The 23,844-nt window shown below is 47.5% G+C and overlaps 1 protein-coding gene across 1 annotated transcript in view; it reads right to left on the reverse strand.

Annotated features, from left to right (window-relative positions):
- Positions 1–464: 464 nt before the first annotated feature.
- The window catches only part of LOC148436259 (uncharacterized), a 26,729-nt gene continuing 3,349 nt past the window's right edge, over positions 465–23,844 (reverse strand). Inside the window, exons 3-7 of the mRNA XM_088465118.1 lie at positions 21,303–21,379; positions 21,090–21,187; positions 20,234–20,960; positions 8,384–9,275; positions 465–548 (exon numbers count right to left, since the gene is read on the reverse strand). Of these exons, the coding sequence (XP_088321244.1) occupies positions 539–548; positions 8,384–9,275; positions 20,234–20,960; positions 21,090–21,110 (1,650 nt within the window). The 5' untranslated portion in view covers positions 21,111–21,187; positions 21,303–21,379 and the 3' untranslated portion in view covers positions 465–538. The remainder of the gene's footprint in view (positions 549–8,383; positions 9,276–20,233; positions 20,961–21,089; positions 21,188–21,302; positions 21,380–23,844) is intronic.

The raw sequence follows: 23,844 nt of genomic DNA on the forward strand, positions 1-23,844 counted from the left end.
CAAGATTACAAGAATATAGTTTCCTTCTTTAGTAACACTTGGCGGTAAATTTAGAGTTTTTAGAAGTGAGTTTTAAAAGGATTGTTGCCCATAGCAACCAATCAGATTCTATCTATTATCTTCTAGAAGGTGCTGGTTAAATGTTAAGTAGAACCTCATTGGTTGCTAAGGGCAACATCACTTTTAAAACTCACTTCTAAAAACTCTCACTTTAGTAAATTTACCCCTAGGAATGCTATAACTAGGATGGACTTGACCGCCAGCACCCAGGCAGGGATAATAATACTTGATTTAGGCTCCCCCTCGTGTGAAAGGGATAGGAGTCCGATACATCATCCAGTTCACCCTTGGCTGACGATCTGTGTTAGACAGCAGTGCAGGCTGGGAAGTAACCACAGGGCATTTATTACGCCATCTTGTGTTTCTTAGAATCGTTGTGGTGCTAAGATTAGCTGCAGGGACCCATTGTCAGCGTATGCAACACACAGTTCCATCTAACATATTACATCGAGCAGCACGCACCAGTATGTGACCAATCCTAGGCACACCTGTATTAGGGCAGATTGTAAAGACAAGGGATAGATATACACTGACAGGTGAGAGAAAAAGCAGTCAGCACTAGCATAAGTCACATACAATGCAGACATATATATAAACATTACATATAATATACTGCACATGGCACTACATTCAACTGCCCAGATTCAGTGTCTGGGAAGGCTACAGCGCTGTATACACTGACCTAAATGGTAAGGTACGCAGGGGGACTGGACCAACTGCAGTCCTAGGAGATCTGCTGCACCACAGTAAAATGGCCGCAGGAGACCTCAGAGGAAGCGTGGCCCACGGAGGAAGCAGCTCAGGGACGCCAGACCTTCCGCTGGAAAGGCGCGCTAAGCTAAGCCACTGGAAAGGGAAGGCTGCCTCCCCTGGCCGGCTATTAACCCCCGGGATGCCGTTGCCGATCGTTAAGTCCCTGGTGGTCTAGTGGACATGCGGGGGGCCCGCCGCCACTGCCAGCACCTCCGGTCTGTCCCCAAATACAATAGACTGCAGAAATGCGCAGATCACCGCAAGTGGTGACCCGTGACCTTACCTGCTCCCCGTTGATCCGGCCACAGTCCAGGGCACCCGCAGAGTCCGGCTAGCACAGACTCTGGGGTCCCCAGATCTGCACTGGCATCGCGGCGCCAGCGGGGTGATGGAGCGGCAGCTTGGACGTCCTATGGACAGCTGCGACTCAGAAGAGTCCAAAAATAAATAAAAAATTTTAAAATAAAATTAAAAGTAGCTTAGGGGCTGCTAATCAGCCCCCCCCCCCGCGATAACTGTGACCCGACTACGGCCGGGCACCTACTCAAACTGAGGTGCCTCTGGCTTGGGGGCAGGATTATAGGGAGTGGACCCAGTGCATCCAGGGAACTGAAAGCTTTAACTGCATGGTGCCCGGATTTGGTTCCCAACCTATACCCCAAGGTCAACCCCGTGGACCCCCTATGGACCCTGAAGAAGAAAATGTGGTAAAACCTGTCCTGTAATAGCGGAGTTTGGGAAACTCTGATCTGATAGAATAAGGAAACTGAAGACATTTACAGGAGGAACCTGTTGGAGCTCTACGTTGGTGACATCCGTGTGGATAACAAGAGATATGGTAAGAACTTACCTTTGTTATCTCTGTTTCTACGAAGTCCATAGGGTCCACAGGGTGACCTTGGGGTATAGCTGGATCCTGGATCCTCGGGCACCACGGAGTTAAAGCTTTTAGCTGCTTCCAGGATGCACTTGGGTCCAACCTCCTCTATACCCCGCCCTCGAGCCACAGTCACCTCAGTTGGTAAGCAGCCAAGGCCGGAGGAGGAGACGAAACAGAGAGAAGGAAGACTGGAACACACAAGAACCATACTCACAGAAATGGGAGACGGAAAACCGGTGACCAGTCACAGAGCCCATATGAAGCCAGGTGCGTCAGGGCGGGTGCCCTGTGGACCCTATGGACTTCGTAGAAACAGAGATAACAAAGGTAAGTTCTTACCATATCTCTTGTTTTCTACAGGGTCCATAGGGGTCCACAGGGTGACCTTGGGGATGTCCCAAAGCAGTCCAACTAAGGGCGGGGACGCTCCTGTGCTGATAGGAGAACCCGGCGCCCAAAGGATGCATCCTGAGAGGCAAAGGTATCAAATGCATAGAACCTCAAAAAAGTCTGAATGGAAGACCAGGTGGCCGCCTTACAAAGCTGAACAGCAGAGGCGCCATGGCTAGCAGCCCAAGAAGGCCCCACAGACCGAGTGGAATGAGCCTTAACAGAGGCTGGAGCAGGTAAACCCTCCTGCATATAAGCCTCAATAATAACAGAACGAAGCCAACGGGCTAGAGTTTGTTTGTTGGCAGGCCAACCCCTCTTGTGAAAACCAAAGAGGATAAACATAGAATCCGACTTCCTCACAGAACTAGTCCAGTCCACATAAACCTGGAGTGCACGGACAACATCTAAGGAAGCCTCCCCAGCCGAAAGATCAGGCGACTGAAAAGCTGGTACAACAATTTCCTGATTAATGTGGAACCTGGAAACCACCTTAGGCAGGAAATCAGGACGAGTGCGAAGCACCGCTCTGTCCTGATGAAAAACCAGAAAGGGGGGACGACAGGAAAGCGCCCCCAAATCCGAAACCCTCCTGGCAGAAGCAATTGCCAATAGGAACACAGTCTTAAAAGTTAGCCACTTGAGCTCCACTGACTCCAAGGGCTCAAAAGGAGGACCCTGTAAGGCCCGAAGAACCACCACCAAATCCCACGGGCCACAGGTGGCACAAAGGGAGGCTGGATTCTCAAAACACCCTGGAAAAAGGTGTGTACGTCCGGCATAGCAGCAATCCACAGAGCAGACACGTGCACCTTCAGTGAGGAAAGACGTAATCCTAATTCCAAACCCGACTGAAGGAAAGCCAGAATACGCGAAGCCCAGAACACCTGGGGATCATATCTTCTGGCCTCCCACCACTGAAAGTAAGTGTGCCACACTCTGTGGTAGATCCTCGCGGAAGCAGGCTTGCGCGCCCTCAGCAAGGTGGTAATAACGGAGCTAGAAAAGCCCCGAGACCTCAGGACGGCTGTCTCAAGAGCCACGCTGTCAAAGATAGTCGACCCAGATCCGGGTGAAGACAGGGCCCCTGAGACAACAGGTCCGGCTGTTGAGGTAGGAGGTACGGAGTGTCGATGGACAGGCTCCGCAGATCGGAGTACTACGGCCTTCTGGGCCACCAGGATCAGTGTGCCTCCGTCCTGCTTGAACTTGCGCAGGACTCGAGGCAGCAGAGATATCGGCGGGAACAAGCCAGGCGAAACAGCCATTTCACCGACAGCGCGTCTATCAGACTTGCGCCTGCGTCCCTTGTCGACCCGTACACGGGCAGCTTGTGATTGTGACGGGACGCCATCAGGTCCAGCTCTGGCAGCCCCCACTTGTCCACGAGTAGTTGGAATACCTCTGGATGAAGCGACCATTCCCCGGGATGCACGTCGTAATGGCTGAGGAAGTCTGCCTCCCAATTGAGGACTCCCGGGATGAAGACTGCCGAGAGAGCTGGAAGATAGCGCTCTGCCCAAGCCAGGACGCGGGACACCTCCGACATCGCAGCTCGACTGCGAGTCCTTCCCTGGTGATTGATGCACGCCACCGTGGTGGCATTGTCTGACTGCACCTGAACGGCCCTTCCGTGAAGAGCGGTGCCGGACGACTGCAGGGCTCTGTACACTGCCCGCAGTTCCAGGATGTTGATGGGAAGAATTGCTTCCTCCGCCGACCAACGACCCTGAAGTGACAAGGAGCCTGTCACCGCCCCCCAACCCCGGAGACTGGCATCTGTCGTGAGCAGAACCCATTCCGGGATCCAAAAGGGGCGCTCCTCGAGGAGATGAGCAGTCTGTAGCCACTAGGCCCGGGACAGACGCACCTCCGAGGACAACACCAGCATCTGAGAGCGGATCCTGTGTGGTAATCCATTCCACAAAGAATCAGCCTCTGCAGGGGCCTGGAATGGAACTGGGCAAACTCCACCATGTCAAATGCCGACACCATGGACCCCAAAACTCTCATTGCTGAGTGCACCGACACTCTGCCACTGCTTAGACAACTGTGAATCCGCAGCTGTAAGGAGGAGACCTTCTCTGGAGTCAGAAAAATCCGTTGCTGACGAGAGTCCAGCAGGGCCCCCAAATGAACCATCCGCTGTGATGGGAAGAGGGAGGACTTCTTCCAGTTGATCAACCACCCATGCGCCTGTAGACAAGCGATCGTCAGGTGGAGATGCTGGATCAGTACCTCCGGGGAGCTTGCCAGCAAGAGGAGGTCATTTAGATACGGTAGCAACCGTATCCCCTGGCTCCGAAGGTGAGCCGCCATGACCGCCATCACCTTGGTAAATACCCTTGGTGCCGTGGAGAGGCCAAAGGGTAGAGTCCTGAATTGGTAGTGGAGAATAGCAAACCGCAGAAACCGTTGGTGCGATGTTGCTATAGGCACATGGAGGTAGGCGTCCTGGATATCCAGGGAGACCATATAATCCCCCGGTTCCATCGCCAGAATGATGGAACGCAAAGTTTCCATCCTGAATTTGGGAACCCTGAGAAACCTGTTCAGGGACTTCAAATTGATGGGGCGATGAGAGCCATTGGGTTTCTGCACCAGAAACAGCATAGAGTAATACCCCATCCCACGTTGAGATTGTGGTACGGGTATAATGACCCCCGCCGTCAGCAAGGCCTCTATGGCTTCCTGAACCTGCAAGGCCTTGGTTTTGTCCTGAGAAGGGCTAATGCAAAAAAACTGGCGAGGCGGCCTGTGCCGAAACAACAGGGCGTACCCCTGGGAGACCACTTCTCGCACCCAGGCATCCGTGGTGGTATTGTGCCAGCACTGGGCAAATTGAAGAAGTCGGCCTCCCACTCTGGGGTCCCCCAGAGGGAGGCCCGTCCCATCACGCAGAAGGCTTATCTTCTTGCTTGGAAGAAGGGCGCCTAGCACTCCAGGCTTGCTTCTTTAGCTTCGAGGCAGTCTTGGTTGCAGACTGCCAAGGGAAGGAATGACCCTTTGCCTTGCCCTGAACCCGAAAGGAGCGAAAGGCCGAGCTTCGGACCTTAGCGGGTGTCGTAGCAGAAGGGAGGAAGGCTGACTTGGATTTTGCCAGGGTATCTACTATTTTGTCCAGGTCCGGACCAAATAGTAACTCTCCATTAAAAGGTAAGGCCTCCAAGCCTTTCTTTGAATCAACGTCTGCTCTCCAAGACCTCAACCACAAGGATCTGCGAGCAGACACTGCTGCCTCCGAAACCCTAGAGGTCAGCAGGCTAGCATCCAAAGATGCTTCTCCAATGTAGGAAGCGGCATCTCTCATCTGTCCTAACAACGCCCTCTGGACATCCGGAGCTTCATCCGTAAACGTATCCTCCAAGGCGTTGGCCCAACCCTCAATGGCCTTGGCCACCCAGGAGATGGCCATGGACGGCCGGGCTACAGCCCCTGAGAGTAAATAGACTTCCTGTCCATAGGATCCTTCAGCGAGGATATAGACGGCAATGGCAAAGTAGCACTCCTGATGAGGCGTGTTACATGGGAATCTTGGATAGTGTGGGAAAGCGCATCCACCCAGGGTGGAGCTGCCACAGGAGCCTGAAATGGCACCACAGCCTGCTGCGCCACAGGGGTGGACTGTATATACATTGGCAACCCCGCATAGGGACCAACAGGCTGAGACCCGGGGGAGTCTGCAATAATTGTGGGACACCCGGGGAATGGGGGATGGTAGGCTGGGGCAATGCCCTAGTAGGGGCGGCAGTCGGGACCGACAGACGGTCCGCGATGGACACCAGCACCTGGGAAAACATCGCCCATGGTGGCTCCTGCGACATAGGTTTAGACGTACCAGGGATCGCCTGGCACCGTCCGCACAGGCCGTCCTGCGACAAATCCTCCTCCACTCCTGCAGAACAGCGCCTGCAGGAAAACAATACCGGAGCCACGGAGTGCTCAATCTCCTCCTCAGACATGACAGACTATATAATTAAATATACAGTTATGACATAGGAAGAAAACGTGCGCACTCACCAGTATGCTGGACAACAGCCCACAATATGGTACTGTGTAGCACACAACCGTATGTGACGGACCTCACAAACACGTGATCTATATAAGTGAGGTCAGTAGAAACACCCTTCCCCCGCACACCTGTAGGGCTTGTAGGAGAAGGGATAGGTATAGGCTGACAGTAAGTAGAAATTAGCAGACAGGCAGCACTAGCAAAAGTCACATACCATGCAGGAAGATATACTCACTGCACCTTTCCACTACAATCAACCTGCCCAGATTCAGTGTCTGGGAGGGCTATAGTGCTGTGTACACTGTCCTTTTGCAGGGGAGAGGTACACAGGGGGACAGGTCCGCATGCTCCCTAAGAGTATCTGCACTGCCACAGAGAAAATGGCTGCTGGAGACCTCAGAGGAGTGGCCCGAGTAACTGCAGCTCAGCGACGCCAGACTACTAGCTGAAAGGCACGCTGAGCCGCTAGACAGGCAAGGCTTCCTCCCCTGGCTAACATATTAACCCCCGGGTTTCCGGCATCCCGCTTGCCGCGTTATTCACCCTGGTGGTCTAGTGGTCTGGCGGGGTATGCCTCCAATGGAGGGGGAGCCCGCCGCCACTGCTAGCGCCCTCGGTCTGTCCCCTAGACCGGGGGCATGGGACTGCATTTAAGAGGAACCCGTGCACCGCCGCTAATCAGCGGTGCGCGGCTTACCTTGATCTCCCCGGCGTCTCCGGCAGCAGTCCCGGGGGAAAGCAGAGTCCGGCTAGTACAGACTCTGGCTTCCCCCGCCGCGATCCCCAGTTCAGTACTGGCGTCGCGGCACCAGCAGGGAGGAGCGGCAGCATGGGCGTCTGTACAGACAGCCCATCGCTGCCGCTCTGGAGAAAAAAACTATAGTAAAAAAATAAAGTTAACTAAGTTATAAAATAAAAAGCTTTAGGGGGCTGCAACCCCCCCCCCGCAGGGTGACCCGACTCTGGCCGGGCACCAGCTTAAACTGAGGTGCCTGTGGCCCGGGGGCGGGGTATAGAGGAGGATGGACCCAAGTGCATCCTGGGAGCAGCTAAAATCTTTAACTCCGTGGTGCCCGAGGATCCAGCTATACCCCAAGGTCACCCTGTGGACCCTGAAGTAGAAATATTATATTGTATTATATTAGTATATAAAAGCTGATTCAGCAGTGGATGCATTGCCGAAATCTACACAAATCGATTGTTTGCGCAGTGATCACATTGTGATTATGGATGCAAAGAGGAATACATCACATAGTGAGTGGCAGGGTGACAGCGTTTGGGGGAGGTAACGGGGGTGGACAGAAAACTGCAGGCTTGTGTGTCCGTGTGATCGCCATGTCCTGCAGGCATGTCTGTCCGTGTGATCGCCATGTCATGGGCATGTCTGTCCGTGTGATCGCCATGTCCTGCAGGCTTGTCTGTCCGTGTGATTGCCATGTCATGTGTGTGTATAAATTAGCCATTGCGATGGCAGCTGCAGCATGAGACGTCTCTGCGTGTCAGGAGAGCTGCAGTGTTTGCGGCTGGTCAGATCTGATGTAAATGCTGTGTGACTGCTTAATGTGCGGCGATGGTACCGATTACACAGGAGGGCGACATTGGATGATAATGAGAAGGCAGCAGTGGGCGTGGTTATGGCGGCTGTGCCTCTGCATTAGCATATATTAGCAACTGCGATCTGTAAGCGACTGCAACTGCATTTGCTTCCGCTGCTGAATCAGGCACATAGTGCGATAATGCAAATGTCATTTACCCTCCATCAACCAGGGACAGCAATCTAGGCTAACATTGTATTTATGCTTGTTCTGATAATTCCCAATATTACAGTACTGCAAATACCGCTGCAATTTCTATATATTTCTAGACGCTCATACACATCGTTTTTCTCCTGTGTGACGTTTCTGATGACAAAAAAAAGAGCAGATTTCTGTGTAAAACATTTCCCACACTCAGCACATGGAAATCGTTTCTCACCTGTGTGACTTCTATGATGTATAAGAGCTGATTTGTGTGTAAAATATTTCCCACACTCAGAACATGGAAATGGCCTCTCACCTGTGTGAATTCTCTGATGTGTAACAAGATCTGATTTATGTGTAAACCATTTCCCACACTCAGAGCATGAAAATGGTTTCTCATCTGTGTGACTTCTCTGATGTGTAACAAGATGTGATTTCCTTGTAAAATATTTCCCACACTCAGAGCATTGAAATGGTTTCTCACCTGTGTGAGTTCGCTGATGTGTGTAAAACATTTCCCACATTCAGAACATGAAAATAGTTTCTCACCTGTGTGAATTCTCCGATGTGTAACTAGATCTATTTTCCGTGTTAAACATTTTCCACAATCGGAACATGAAAATGGCCTCACCTGTGTGGTGTCTCTGATGTGTTGCAAGAGCAAATTTCTCTGTAAAACATTTTCCACACTCAGAGCATGAAAATGGCCTCTCATCTGTGTGAGTTCTCTTATGAGAAGCAAGTTTTGAATGACATATAAAACATTTTCCACACTCAGGACATGAAAATGGCCTCTCACCTGTGTGAGTTCTCTCATGTGTAACTAGATCTGATTTCTGTGTAAAACATTTCCCACATTCATAACATGAAAATGGTTTCTCACCTGTGTGAATTCTCTGATGTGTAACAAGATTTGTTTTATGTGTAAAACATTTCCCACACTCAGAGCATGGAAATGGTTTCTCACCTGTGTGAGTTCTCTGATGTTTAACAAGAGCTGATTTATGTATAAAACATTTCTCACACTCAGAACATGAATATGGCCTCTCATTTGTGTGAATCTTTGTGTGTCTAGTAAGATCACTTTTCAGAGTAAAACATTTCCCACACTCAGAACACAGAAAAGGCCTCTCAGCTGCGTGTACTCTCTTCTGATGTATAGAAAGACTGATCCGCTTGGTAAAACTTTTCCCACACTCAGAACAAGACAATGGTTTATCACCTGTGTGATCTGAGCTGTGTGTAATACTACTGGGATTTTCAGGGGAACATTCCTCATGGTTAGAGGGATCAGAGGATATATCTGCACTGTGAGATGCTGGATGTATACTGGGGATAATGGGGGTTCCTCCTGGAGAGTCCTGTGAGAAGTTATCGACTAGGTCACAATCTGGAGATAATATGAGACATCTGCCCGAGTTATTCCTGCTGCTGTGTCCATCTGCTGGGAACAGAATAATTATATGGGAATTAGCACCCCTGCAGAACTATACCATCCTGTGTAACTATAATAAGACATGCCCGGCTGTACCCAAACATCTCCATACTGTGTAACTATAAGAAGTGCCCGGCTTTATCCTAACATCTCCATACTGTGTAACTATAATAAGACGTGCCCGGCTGTACCCAAACATCTCCATACTGTGTAACTATAAGACGTGCCTGGCTGTTCCCAAACATCTCCATACTGTGTAGCTATAATAAGACGTGCTCGGCTGTACCCCAATATCTCATATTGTGTAACTATAAGACGTGCTCGGCTGTACCCCAACATCCCCATACTGTGTAACTATAAGACATGCCCGGCTGTACCCCAATATCTCATATTGTGTAACTATAATAAGACATGTCCGGCTGTACCCCAACATCTCCATACTGTGTAAGTATAATAAGACGTGCTCGTTTGTAGACCCAACATCTCCATACTGTGTAACTATAATAAGACGTGCCCGGCTGTACCCCAACATCTCCATACTGTGTAACTATAATAAGACGTGCCCGGCTGTACCCCAACATCTCCATACTGTGTAACTATAAGACATGCCCATCTGTACCCCAACATTTCCATACTGTGTAACTATAATAAGACGTGCCCGGCTGTACCCAACATCTCCATACTGTGTAACTATAATAAGACATGCCCGGCTGTACCCCAATATCTCCATACTGTGTAACTATAAGAAGTGCTCGGCTGTACCCCCATCTCCATACTGTGTAACCATATCACACACAGGACATACTAGCTGTATCCTGCTGTGTCCTCACACTCTCCATATCTCCATCTCAGTATGTGTAACAGAGTGCAGGCATGGTCTATACATTATATCACACACAGGACATACTAGCTGTACCCTGCTGTGTCCTCACACTCTCCATATATCCATCTCAGTATGTGTAACAGAGTGCAGACATGGTCTATACATTATATCACACACAGGTCATACTAGCTGCACCCTGCTGTGTCCTCACACTCTCCATATCTCCATCTCAGTATGTGTAACAGAGTGCAGGCATGGTCTATATATTATATCACACACAGGTCATACTAGCTGCACCCTGCTGTATCATCACACTCTCCATATCTCCATCTCAGTATGTGTAACAGAGTGCAGGCATGGTCTATACATTATATCACACACAGGTCATACTAGGTGTACCCTGCTGTGTCCTCACACTCTCCGTATCTCCATCTCAGTATGTGTAACAGAGTGCATGCATGGTCTATACATTATATCACACACAGGTCATACTAGCTGTACCCTGCTGTGTCCTCACACTCTCCATATCTCCATCTCAGTATGTGTAACAGAGTGCAGGCATGGTCTATACATTATATCACACACAGGTCATACTAGCTGTATCCTGCTGCGTCCTCACACTCTCCATATCTCCATCTTAGTATGTGTAACAGAGTGCAGGCATGGTCTATACATTATATCACACACAGGACATACTAGCTGTATCCTGCTGTGTCCTCACACTCTTCCTATCTCCATCTCAGTATGTGTAACAGAGTGCAGGCATGGTCTATGCATTATATCACACACAGGTCATACTAGCTGTATCCTGCTGTGTCCTCACACTCTCCATATCTCCTTCTCAGTATGTGTAACAGAGTGCAGGCATGGTCTATACATTATATCACACACAGGACATACTAGCTGCACCCTGCTGTGTCCTCACACTCTCCGTATCTCCTTCTCAGTATGTGTAACAGAGTGCAGGCATGGCCTATACATTATATCACACACAGGACATACTAGCTGCACCCTGCTGTATCCTCACACTCTCCGTATCTCCATCTCAGTATGTGTAACAGAGTGCAGGCATGGTCTATACATTATATCACACACAGGACATACTAGCTGCACCCTGCTGTGTCCTCACACTCTCCGTATCTCCATCTCAGTATGTGTAACAGAGTGCAGGCATGGTCTATACATTATATCACACACAGGACATACTAGCTGCATCCTGCTGTGTCCTCACACTCTCCATATCTCCATCTCAGTATGTGTAACAGGGTGCAGGCATGGTCTATACATTATATCACACACAGGTCATACTAGCTGCATCCTGCTGTGTCCTCACACTCTCCATATCTCCATCTCAGTATGTGTAACAGGGTGCAGGCATGGTCTATACATTATATCACACACAGGTCATACTAGCTGTACCCTGCTGTGTCCTCACACTCTCCATATCTCCATCTCAGTATGTGTAACAGAGAGCAGGCATGGTCTATACATTATATCACACACAGGTCATACTAGCTGTATCCTGCTGTGTCCTCACACTCTCCATATCTCCATCTCAGTATGTGTAACAGAGTGCAGGCATGGTCTATACATTATATCACACACAGGTCATACTAGCTGTACCCTGCTGTGTCCTCACACTCTCCATATCTCCATCTCAGTATGTGTAACAGAGTGCAGGCATGGTCTATACATTATATCACACACAGGTCATACTAGCTGCACCCTGCTGTGTCCTCACACTCTCCGGATCTCCATCTTAGTATGTGTAACAGAGTGCAGGCATAGTCTATACATTATATCACACACAGGTCATACTAACTGTATTCTGCTGTGTCCTCACACTCTCCATATCTCCATCTCAGTATGTGTAACAGAGTGCAGGCATGGCCTATACATTATATCACACACAGGACATACTAGCTGTATCCTGCTGTGTCCTCACACTCTCCATATCTCCATCTCAGTATGTGTAACAGAGTGCAGGCATGGTCTATACATTATATCACACACAGGTCATACTAGCTGTATCCTGCTGTGTCCTCACACTCTCCATATCTCCATCTCAGTATGTGTAACAGAGTGCAGGCATGGTCTATACATTATATCACACACAGGTCATACTAGCTGCATCCTTCTGTGTCCTCACACTCTCCGGATCTCCATCTCAGTATGTGTAACAGAGTGCAGGCATGGTCTATACATTATATCACACACAGGACATACTAGCTGCATCCTTCTGTGTCCTCACACTCTCCATATCTCCATCTCAGTATGTGTAACAGAGTGCAGGCATGGTCTATACATTATATCACACACAGGTCATACTAGCTGTATCCTGCTGTGTCCTCACACTCTCCATATCTCCATCTCAGTATGTGTAACAGAGTGCAGGCATGGTCTATACATTATATCACACACAGGTCATACTAGCTGCACCCTGCTGTATCCTCACACTCTCCGGATCTCCATCTTAGTATGTGTAACAGAGTGCAGGCATGGTCTATACATTATATCACACACAGGTCATACTAGCTGTATCCTGCTGTGTCCTCACACTCTCCATATCTCCATCTCAGTATGTGTAACAGAGTGCAGGCATGGTCTATACATTATATCACACACAGGTCATACTAGGTGTACCCTGCTGTGTCCTCACACTCTCCATATCTCCATCTCAGTATGTGTAACAGAGTGCTGGCATGGTCTATACATTATATCACACACAGGTCATACTAACTGTATTCTGCTGTGTCCTCACACTCTCCGTATCTCCATCTCAGTATGTGTAACATAGTGCAGGCATGGTCTATACATTATATCACACACAGGTCATACTAGCTGTATCCTGCTGTGTCCTCACACTCTCCATATCTCCATCTCAGTATGTGTAACAGAGTGCAGGCATGGTCTATACATTATATCACACACAGGACATACTAGCTGCACCCTGCTGTGTCCTCACACTCTCCATATCTCCATCTCAGTATGTCTAACAGAGTGCAGGCATGGTCTATACATTATATCACACACAGGTCATACTAGCTGTATCCTGCTGTGTCCTCACACTCTCCATATCTCCATCTCAGTATGTGTAACAGAGTGCAGGCATGGTCTATACATTATATCACACACAGGACATACTAGCTGTACCCTGCTGTGTCCTCACACTCTCCATATCTCCATCTCAGTATGTGTAACATAGTGCAGGCATGGTCTATACATTATATCACACACAGGTCATACTAGCTGTATCCTGCTGTGTCCTCACACTCTCCATATCTCCATCTCAGTATGTGTAACAGAGTGCAGGCATGGTCTATACATTATATCACACACAGGACATACTAGCTGTATCCTGCTGTCCTCACACTCTCCATATCTCCATCTCAGTATGTGTAACAGAGTGCAGGCATGGTCTATACATTATATCACACACAGGACATACTAGCTGTATCCTGCTGTGTCCTCACACTCTCCATATCTCCATCTTAGTATGTGTAACAGAGTGCAGGCATGGTCTATACATTATATCACACACAGGTCATACTAGCTGCATCTTGCTGTGTCCTCACACTCTCCATATCTCCATCTCAGTATGTGTAACAGAGTGCAGGCATGGTCTATACATTATATCACACACAGGTCATACTAGCTGTATCCTGCTGTGTCCTCACACTCTCCATATCTCCATCTTAGTATGTGTAACAGAGTGCAGGCATGGTCTATACATTATATCACACACAGGACATACTAGCTGTATCCTGCTGTGTCCTCACACTCTTCCTATCTCCATCTCAGTATGTGTAACAGAGTGCAGGCATGGTCTATACATTATATCACACACAGGTCATACTAGCTGTATCCTGCTGTGTCCTCACACTCTCCATATCTCCATCTCAGTATGTGTAACAGAGTGCAGGCATGGTCTATACATTATATCACACACAGGTCATACTAGCTGTATCCTGCTGTGTCCTCACACTCTCCATATCTCCATCTCAGTATGTGTAACAGAGTGCAGGCATGGTCTATACATTATATCACACACAGGTCATACTAGCTGCACCCTGCTGTGTCCTCACACTCTCCATATATCCATCTCAGTGTGTGTAATAGAGAGCAGGCATGGTCTATACATTATATCACACACAGGTCATACTAGCTGCACCCTGCTGTGTCCTCACACTCTCCATATATCCATCTCAGTGTGTGTAATAGAGAGCAGGCATGGTCTATATATTATATCACACACAGGACATACTAGCTGCATCCTGCTGTGTCCTCACACTCTCCATATCTCCATCTCAGTATGTGTAACAGAGTGCAGGCATGGTCTATACATTATATCACACACAGGACATACTAGCTGCATCCTGCTGTGTCCTCACACTCTCCATATCTCCATCTCAGTATGTGTAACAGGGTGCAGGCATGGTCTATACATTATATCACACACAGGTCATACTAGCTGTATCCTGCTGTGTCCTCACACTCTCCATATCTCCATCTCAGTATGTGTAACAGAGTGCAGGCATGGTCTATACATTATATCACACACAGGACATACTAGCTGTATCCTGCTGTGTCCTCACACTCTCCATATCTCCATCTCAGTATGTGTAACAGAGTGCAGGCATGGTCTATACATTATATCACACACAGGACATACTAGCTGTATCCTGCTGTGTCCTCACACTCTCCATATCTCCATCTCAGTATGTGTAACAGAGTGCAGGCATGGTCTATACATTATATCACACACAGGTCATACTAGCTGCATCCTGCTGTGTCCTCACACTCTCCATATCTCCATCTCAGTATGTGTAACAGGGTGCAGGCATGGTCTATACATTATATCACACACAGGTCATACTAGCTGTACCCTGCTGTGTCCTCACACTCTCCATATCTCCATCTCAGTATGTGTAACAGAGAGCAGGCATGGTCTATACATTATATCACACACAGGTCATACTAGCTGTATCCTGCTGTGTCCTCACACTCTCCATATCTCCATCTCAGTATGTGTAACAGAGTGCAGGCATGGTCTATACATTATATCACACACAGGTCATACTAGCTGTACCCTGCTGTGTCCTCACACTCTCCATATCTCCATCTCAGTATGTGTAACAGAGTGCAGGCATGGTCTATACATTATATCACACACAGGTCATACTAGCTGCACCCTGCTGTGTCCTCACACTCTCCGGATCTCCATCTTAGTATGTGTAACAGAGTGCAGGCATAGTCTATACATTATATCACACACAGGTCATACTAACTGTATTCTGCTGTGTCCTCACACTCTCCATATCTCCATCTCAGTATGTGTAACAGAGTGCAGGCATGGCCTATACATTATATCACACACAGGACATACTAGCTGTATCCTGCTGTGTCCTCACACTCTCCATATCTCCATCTCAGTATGTGTAACAGAGTGCAGGCATGGTCTATACATTATATCACACACAGGTCATACTAGCTGTATCCTGCTGTGTCCTCACACTCTCCATATCTCCATCTCAGTATGTGTAACAGAGTGCAGGCATGGTCTATACATTATATCACACACAGGTCATACTAGCTGCATCCTTCTGTGTCCTCACACTCTCCGGATCTCCATCTCAGTATGTGTAACAGAGTGCAGGCATGGTCTATACATTATATCACACACAGGACATACTAGCTGCATCCTTCTGTGTCCTCACACTCTCCATATCTCCATCTCAGTATGTGTAACAGAGTGCAGGCATGGTCTATACATTATATCACACACAGGTCATACTAGCTGTATCCTGCTGTGTCCTCACACTCTCCATATCTCCATCTCAGTATGTGTAACAGAGTGCAGGCATGGTCTATACATTATATCACACACAGGTCATACTAGCTGCACCCTGCTGTATCCTCACACTCTCCGGATCTCCATCTTAGTATGTGTAACAGAGTGCAGGCATGGTCTATACATTATATCACACACAGGTCATACTAGCTGTATCCTGCTGTGTCCTCACACTCTCCATATCTCCATCTCAGTATGTGTAACAGAGTGCAGGCATGGTCTATACATTATATCACACACAGGTCATACTAGGTGTACCCTGCTGTGTCCTCACACTCTCCATATCTCCATCTCAGTATGTGTAACAGAGTGCTGGCATGGTCTATACATTATATCACACACAGGTCATACTAACTGTATTCTGCTGTGTCCTCACACTCTCCGTATCTCCATCTCAGTATGTGTAACATAGTGCAGGCATGGTCTATACATTATATCACACACAGGTCATACTAGCTGTATCCTGCTGTGTCCTCACACTCTCCATATCTCCATCTCAGTATGTGTAACAGAGTGCAGGCATGGTCTATACATTATATCACACACAGGACATACTAGCTGCACCCTGCTGTGTCCTCACACTCTCCATATCTCCATCTCAGTATGTCTAACAGAGTGCAGGCATGGTCTATACATTATATCACACACAGGTCATACTAGCTGTATCCTGCTGTGTCCTCACACTCTCCATATCTCCATCTCAGTATGTGTAACAGAGTGCAGGCATGGTCTATACATTATATCACACACAGGACATACTAGCTGTACCCTGCTGTGTCCTCACACTCTCCATATCTCCATCTCAGTATGTGTAACATAGTGCAGGCATGGTCTATACATTATATCACACACAGGTCATACTAGCTGTATCCTGCTGTGTCCTCACACTCTCCATATCTCCATCTCAGTATGTGTAACAGAGTGCAGGCATGGTCTATACATTATATCACACACAGGACATACTAGCTGTATCCTGCTGTCCTCACACTCTCCATATCTCCATCTCAGTATGTGTAACAGAGTGCAGGCATGGTCTATACATTATATCACACACAGGTCATACTAGCTGCATCTTGCTGTGTCCTCACACTCTCCATATCTCCATCTCAGTATGTGTAACAGAGTGCAGGCATGGTCTATACATTATATCACACACAGGTCATACTAGCTGTATCCTGCTGTGTCCTCACACTCTCCATATCTCCATCTCAGTATGTGTAACAGAGTGCAGGCATGGTCTATACATTATATCACACACAGGTCATACTAGCTGCACCCTGCTGTGTCCTCACACTCTCCATATCTCCATCTCAGTATGTGTAACAGTGTGCAGGCATGGTCTATACATTATATCACACACAGGACATACTAGCTGTATCCTGCTGTGTCCTCACACTCTCCATATCTCCATCTCAGTATGTGTAACAGAGTGCAGGCATGGTCTATACATTATATCACACACAGGACATACTAGCTGTACCCTGCTGTGTCCTCACACTCTCCATATCTCCATCTCAGTATGTGTAACAGAGTGCAGGCATGGTCTATACATTATATCACACACAGGTCATACTAGCTGTATCCTGCTGTGTCCTCACACTCTCCATATCTCCATCTCAGTATGTGTAACAGAGTGCAGGCATGGTCTATACATTATATCACACACAGGACATACTAGCTGTATCCTGCTGTGTCCTCACACTCTCCATATATCCATCTCAGTGTGTGTAATAGAGAGCAGGCATGGTCTATACATTATATCACACACAGGTCATACTAGCTGCATCCTGCCGTGTCCTCACACTCTCCATATATCCATCTCAGTATGTGTAACAGGGTGCAGGCATGGTCTATACATTATATCACACACAGGTCATACTAGCTGTATCCTGCTGTGTCCTCACACTCTCCATATCTCCATCTCAGTATGTGTAACAGAGTGCAGGCATGGTCTATACATTATATCACACACAGGACATACTAGCTGTATCCTGCTGTGTCCTCACACTCTCCATATCTCCATCTCAGTATGTGTAACAGAGTGCTGGCATGGTCTATACATTATATCACACACAGGACATACTAGCTGCACCCTGCTGTATCCTCACACTCTCCGGATCTCCATCTCAGTATGTGTAACAGAGTGCAGGCATGGTCTATACATTATATCACACACAGGTCATACTAGGTGTACCCTGCTGTGTCCTCACACTCTCCATATCTCCATCTCAGTATGTGTAACAGAGTGCTGGCATGGTCTATACATTATATCACACACAGGTCATACTAGCTGTATCCTGCTGTGTCCTCACACTCTCCATATCTCCATCTCAGTATGTGTAACAGAGTGCAGGCATGGTCTATACATTATATCACACAGGACATACTAGCTGTGTCCTCACACTCTCCATATCTCCATCTCAGTATGTGTAACAGAGTGCAGGCATGGTCTATACATTATATCACACACAGGACATACTAGCTGCACCCTGCTGTGTCCTCACACTCTCCATATCTCCATCTCAGTATGTGTAACAGAGTGCAGGCATGGTCTATACATTATATCACACACAGGACATACTAGCTGTATCCTGCTGTTTCCTCACACTCTCCATATCTCCATCTCAGTATGTGTAACAGAGTGCAGGCATGGTCTATACATTATATCACACACAGGTCATACTAGCTGTATCCTGCTGTGTCCTCACACTCTCCATATCTCCATCTCAGTATGTGTAACAGAGTGCAGGCATGGTCTATACATTATATCACACACAGGACATACTAGCTGTATCCTGCTGTGTCCTCACACTCTCCATATCTCCATCTCAGTATGTGTAACAGAGTGCAGGCATGGTCTATACATTATATCACACACAGGTCATACTAGTTGCATCCTGCTGTGTCCTCACACTCTCCGGATCTCTATCTCAGTAAATGTAAAATAACCAGTTTGTATCTCTCTAGGAATTAATATCTTCACTGGAGGTTAGATACGCTCTAGCCTCTAAGGGGATATACTGGAACATGCACAATGGAACAGAAGAATCCACATTTTAAACAATCGGGATCCACCATTACCCTCGCTGTGGACCTCCAGGCAGAAAATGTAATACTTTCCTAAAAGATATTTATACAGGTCTGGTTCATATCTCTGGTAAAACAGAATAAAATCAGTACAAGAAATCACATGCAAAGATGTTATTACCATAAGTGATCATTGATAATGTCAGGCAGTAGTGGTCAGGAAGGATCATGGGTAATATCCCATTGAAGGGCATGGGGAGGAACATCGACAAAGGTAATTTTTGTAGTGGACAGTAAAGAACATGAGTAGCTGGTAGCAGACAAAGATATGAGTGTGTGGAGGAGACTGGTCAGATCTCTGGGCTGGTAACACACAGTGACATGATGTGAGGGGGAGAGCAGGAGTATAATAGGGGCTGATGGCTCCTGATGTATGAGATAAACCAGAGAGTGTGGGGAGGAGACTGGTCAGATCTCTGGGCTGGTAACACACAGTAACATGATGTGAGGGGGAGAGCAGGAGTATAATAGGGGCTGAGGGCTCCTGATGTATGAGATACACCAGAGAGTGTGTGGAGGAGACTGGTCAGATCTCTGGGCTGGTAACACACAGTGACATGATGTGAAGAGGAGAGCAGGAGTATAATAGAGGCTGATGGCTCCTGATGTATGAGATACACCAGAGAGTGTGGGGAGGAGACTGGTCAGATCTCTGGGCTGGTAACACACAGTGACATGATGTGAGGGGGAGAGCAGGAGTATAATAGGGGCTGATGGCTCCTGATGTATGAGATAAACCAGAGAGTGTGGGTAGGAGACTGGTCAGATCTCTGGGCTGGTAACACACAGTAACATGATGTGAGGGGGAGAGCAGGAGTATAATAGGGGCTGAGGGCTCCTGATGTATGAGATACACCAGAGAGTGTGGGGAGGAGACTGGTCAGATCTCTGGGCTGGTAACACACAGTGACATGATGTGAAGAGGAGAGCAGGAGTATAATAGAGGCTGATGGCTCCTGATGTATGAGATACACCAGAGAGTGTGGGGAGGAGACTGGTCAGATCTCTGGGCTGGTAACACACAGTGACATGATGTGAGGGGGAAAGCAGGAGTATAATAATGGCGATGGCTCCTGACTCCCCCACTGTGCATATACATTTTATTCATTAGTTTGTACTGACAGAGGAGGGTGTAGGATAAGAGATTGCTGTAGTGACTGAATAGAGTGTGACTCTTTTCTGAAATAAGTGTTTATTACTCACCTGTGCTGACATCTGTAGGGTTTTCCTCCTCTTTACACTGCTTATCACTCCTCACATACGTCTCTTCTTCTCCCTCTGTATCTTCTACCTTTATATCAGTCATATACGTCTCTTCTTCTCCCTCTATATCTTCTGTCTTCATATTAGTCACATACGTCTGTTCTCCCTCTATAACTTCTACCTTCATATCAGTCACATACGTCTCTTCTTCTCCCTCTATATCTTCTGCCTTTATATCAGTCATATACGTCTCTTCTTCTCCCTCTATATCTTCTGTCTTCATATCAGTCACATACGTCTCTTCTTCTCCCTCTATATCTTCTGTCTTCATATCAGTCACATACGTCTCTTCTTCTCCCTCTATATCTTCTGTCTTCATATCAGTCACATACGTCTCTTCTTCTGCCTCTATATCTTCTGCCTTCATATCAGTCACATACGTCTCTTCTTCTCCCTCTATATCTTCTGTCTTCATATCAGTCACATACGTCTCTTCTTCTCCCTCTATATCTTCTGTCTTCATATCAGTCACATGCATCGCTTCTTTTCCCTCTATATCTTCTGCCTTCATATCAGTCATATACGTCTCTTCTCCCTCTATATCTCCTGTCGTCATATCAGGCACATACAGCTCTTCTCCCTCTATAACTTCTACCTTTATATCAGTCACATACATCTCTTCTTCTCCCTCTGTATCTCCTACCTTAATATCAGCATGATCTTCACTCTGTGACCCATAAAACAATCAAGTCTAATTTAATTGAGAATAAACAGTAAAATAATCAGTGTATAATACACACACACAGATTCTCTATAGATCATATAGTCACAGTCACTTTGGTATACTGGTATCTACCTGATGCTCCTGTGGGGTCATGTGATTCTCCTCTGTATAATCCTGTGAATAAAGATGATGGGGACATCTCTATGTGGTATTTCTATTACTGGGTCCATCTATAGGAAACACAGTGACTGAGTACATTGTATATTTGTGCTTGTCAGGTAATGTGTGTATACAGGGCTCCCATACCTGCTCTACCCTGTACAATAAATGACAGTCTCCTCTTACCCAGTGATGTGAGGGGCCGGTGATTCTCCATCATCACGTCCTTGTACAGACCCGTGTTCCTCTATATATACCCCTTCCTGCATGGAGACATAGACAGTGACATCCTGACACCTTATAGGAACCTGACACACACAATGATACAGTCATCACCCAGACACATCCCCTAGTTGTACTGTCATGTATTATTATTATAGATACAAGTGACGTTAGTGACACTCTCAGATCCCCTCACCTCTCCAGTCATGTCCCTGTATTATTACTATAGATATAAGTGATGTCACTGTGACACTCCCAGATCCCATCACCTCCCCAGTCATGTCCCTGTATTATTAATATAGATATAAGTGGTCACTGTGACACTCCCAGATCCCCTCACCTCCCCAGTCATATCCCTGTATTATTACTGTAGATATAAGTGATGTCACTGACACTCCCAGACCCTCTCACCTCCCCAGTCATGTCCCTGTATTATTACAATAGATACAAGTGATGTCACTGTGACACTCCCAGATCCCCTCACCTCCCCAGTCATGCCCCTGTATTATTACCAATGGTATTTTGGTAGAAAAATAGGTGGGTGGAACCATTCTTAGGGGAAGGGGCTGTGGCCAGAACTAAAATTGGAGTGGGGCATCAGCTGGTGCGTAACCAATATATTTTTTTTTAATTTGAAGTTTGGGCTGTGGGTAGGGAGCGCTGGACCAAGCTGGTATGCAGGGCAGGAAGGGCTGGACTAACAGGAAGTACAGAACAGGGCGGGCTGGATCTATTGTAGGCACAGGGATGTCTAGACATGGTGCGGGGGTGGCAAATGAAAGGGAAGGTTGGAGCTTAATGGGGGACACAAGGCAGGGAAGGCTGTATGGGGGAACCACATGGTAGGGAATGCTGGACTGGAGGGCGCCTGGTAGGGAAGGATGGACCTGGGTGGGCACAGTGCAGGGAATGCTGGACCTTGGGGGAGGCATAGGGCAGGGAGTGCTGTACCAATGGGGGGAGGGCAGGGAACACTGGTCTGTGAGGGAACTTGGAGGGAACGCTGGACTGGGGGCAGGGAGCACAGGGCAAGGAACACTAACTGACCTCTGGACTGGGGGGGATAGGTACCGGATCCGCATCCGTCCAGGAATGACAGCCATCAGTGCCGGCTCCGGTTGTGTTCGCACTCTGCAGGTCCGTATGAGTGCGACAATGCACTGCGGCCTGTGCGACACTGCCACCCCTTCCCTCCCCCCCTCACTTTTCCTTGATCATAAAGCTTCCTCAGCAGTGGCTGGGTGGAGGGTGGGGATGTCCTCTGGAGCCAGCCACATACAGTTCGCACTGCACGAGCTGATCCTCACAGTCATCTAGATTGAGGGACAGCCTCAGCATTTCAAAAAAGCTGGCGACTGCGAGTCAATCACAGCTCGCAGACCGGAAGCTGTTCCTGATTGGCTGCTGGTCAACAGGCTATGATTGTCTCATGGCTGGCAGCTTATCTGAAATGCTGCGGCTGTCACTTCTTGATGATTGCCATTGTAGCATGGCTGCTGGTCCGGGGGCAATTACTCGTTTTTGCAAGTGCCACTAAAATCATCTTTGCAGACAGGTTCAGGAACACCGTACCCGATGACATAATTTTGCTAAAGAGCTTCAGGAAGTCTGTTCCTGACCGTTCCCACTGTAAAATATACCTGATTATTACTATAGATATAAGTGATGTCACACTGACACTTCCAGATCCCCTCACCTCCCCAGTCATGTCCCTGTATTATTACTATAAATATAGGTGATGTCACTGGCACTCCCAGATCCTCTCACCTCCCCAGTCATGTCCCTGTATTATTACTATAGCTATAGGTGATGTCACTGTGACATTCCCCAGGATTTAGGGTCGATTCAATTAGACATGACAGTTGCATCCACAAGTAAGTACAGCTATATGCCACACTTACGGTGCCACCACACTCATATAAATATCCACGGTTGCGGGGTTAGATCGGGCCATGAGCGGAGCAAGTTGCGGGTAAGTTGGTTGCGATTTCAAGCCGTCGTAGCGGTAACTCACCCCTTTGCGTCTAATTGAATCAAAGCCATAGTATTCCCAGTCATTTCACTCCTGTCTTTGTCTTTAATATAGCATATACACTAGATAAGCTCACTTATCTAGTGTATACAAAAAACAGGGATCATACTTAAACGTGCACCACCGAAAGATGTACTTTGAAATCTGAGAGCTCTCATGGCAAAGGTTGTTTTAAATTACAAAAAAGCTCTATTTACTCAGGTAGTTACTGTAAGAGGCAATATGTGTATGTGTGTGTGTATGTGGTCGGGTGATAAGTGAGGGGTTATATTTTGCAACAAAGGTTAGTTTCTTTTTATCACTCTATATCAGCTCTAAGAAATATGGTGATAGAGAATCAGCCCTTAGACACATCCCCATCTAACAGCACTAGTAATACATGTGTCCTGTTATTCCCTAATAACTACAGGGTTATTACAGCTAGTGCTCCATCTACCACTGATCTGTATTATTGTATTACTGAGAATCAGACCT

This window comes from Taudactylus pleione, unplaced genomic scaffold (genome assembly GCF_031769625.1).
Source record: "Taudactylus pleione unplaced genomic scaffold, aTauple2 ptg001852l, whole genome shotgun sequence".
Lineage (NCBI taxonomy): Eukaryota > Metazoa > Chordata > Amphibia > Anura > Myobatrachidae > Taudactylus > Taudactylus pleione.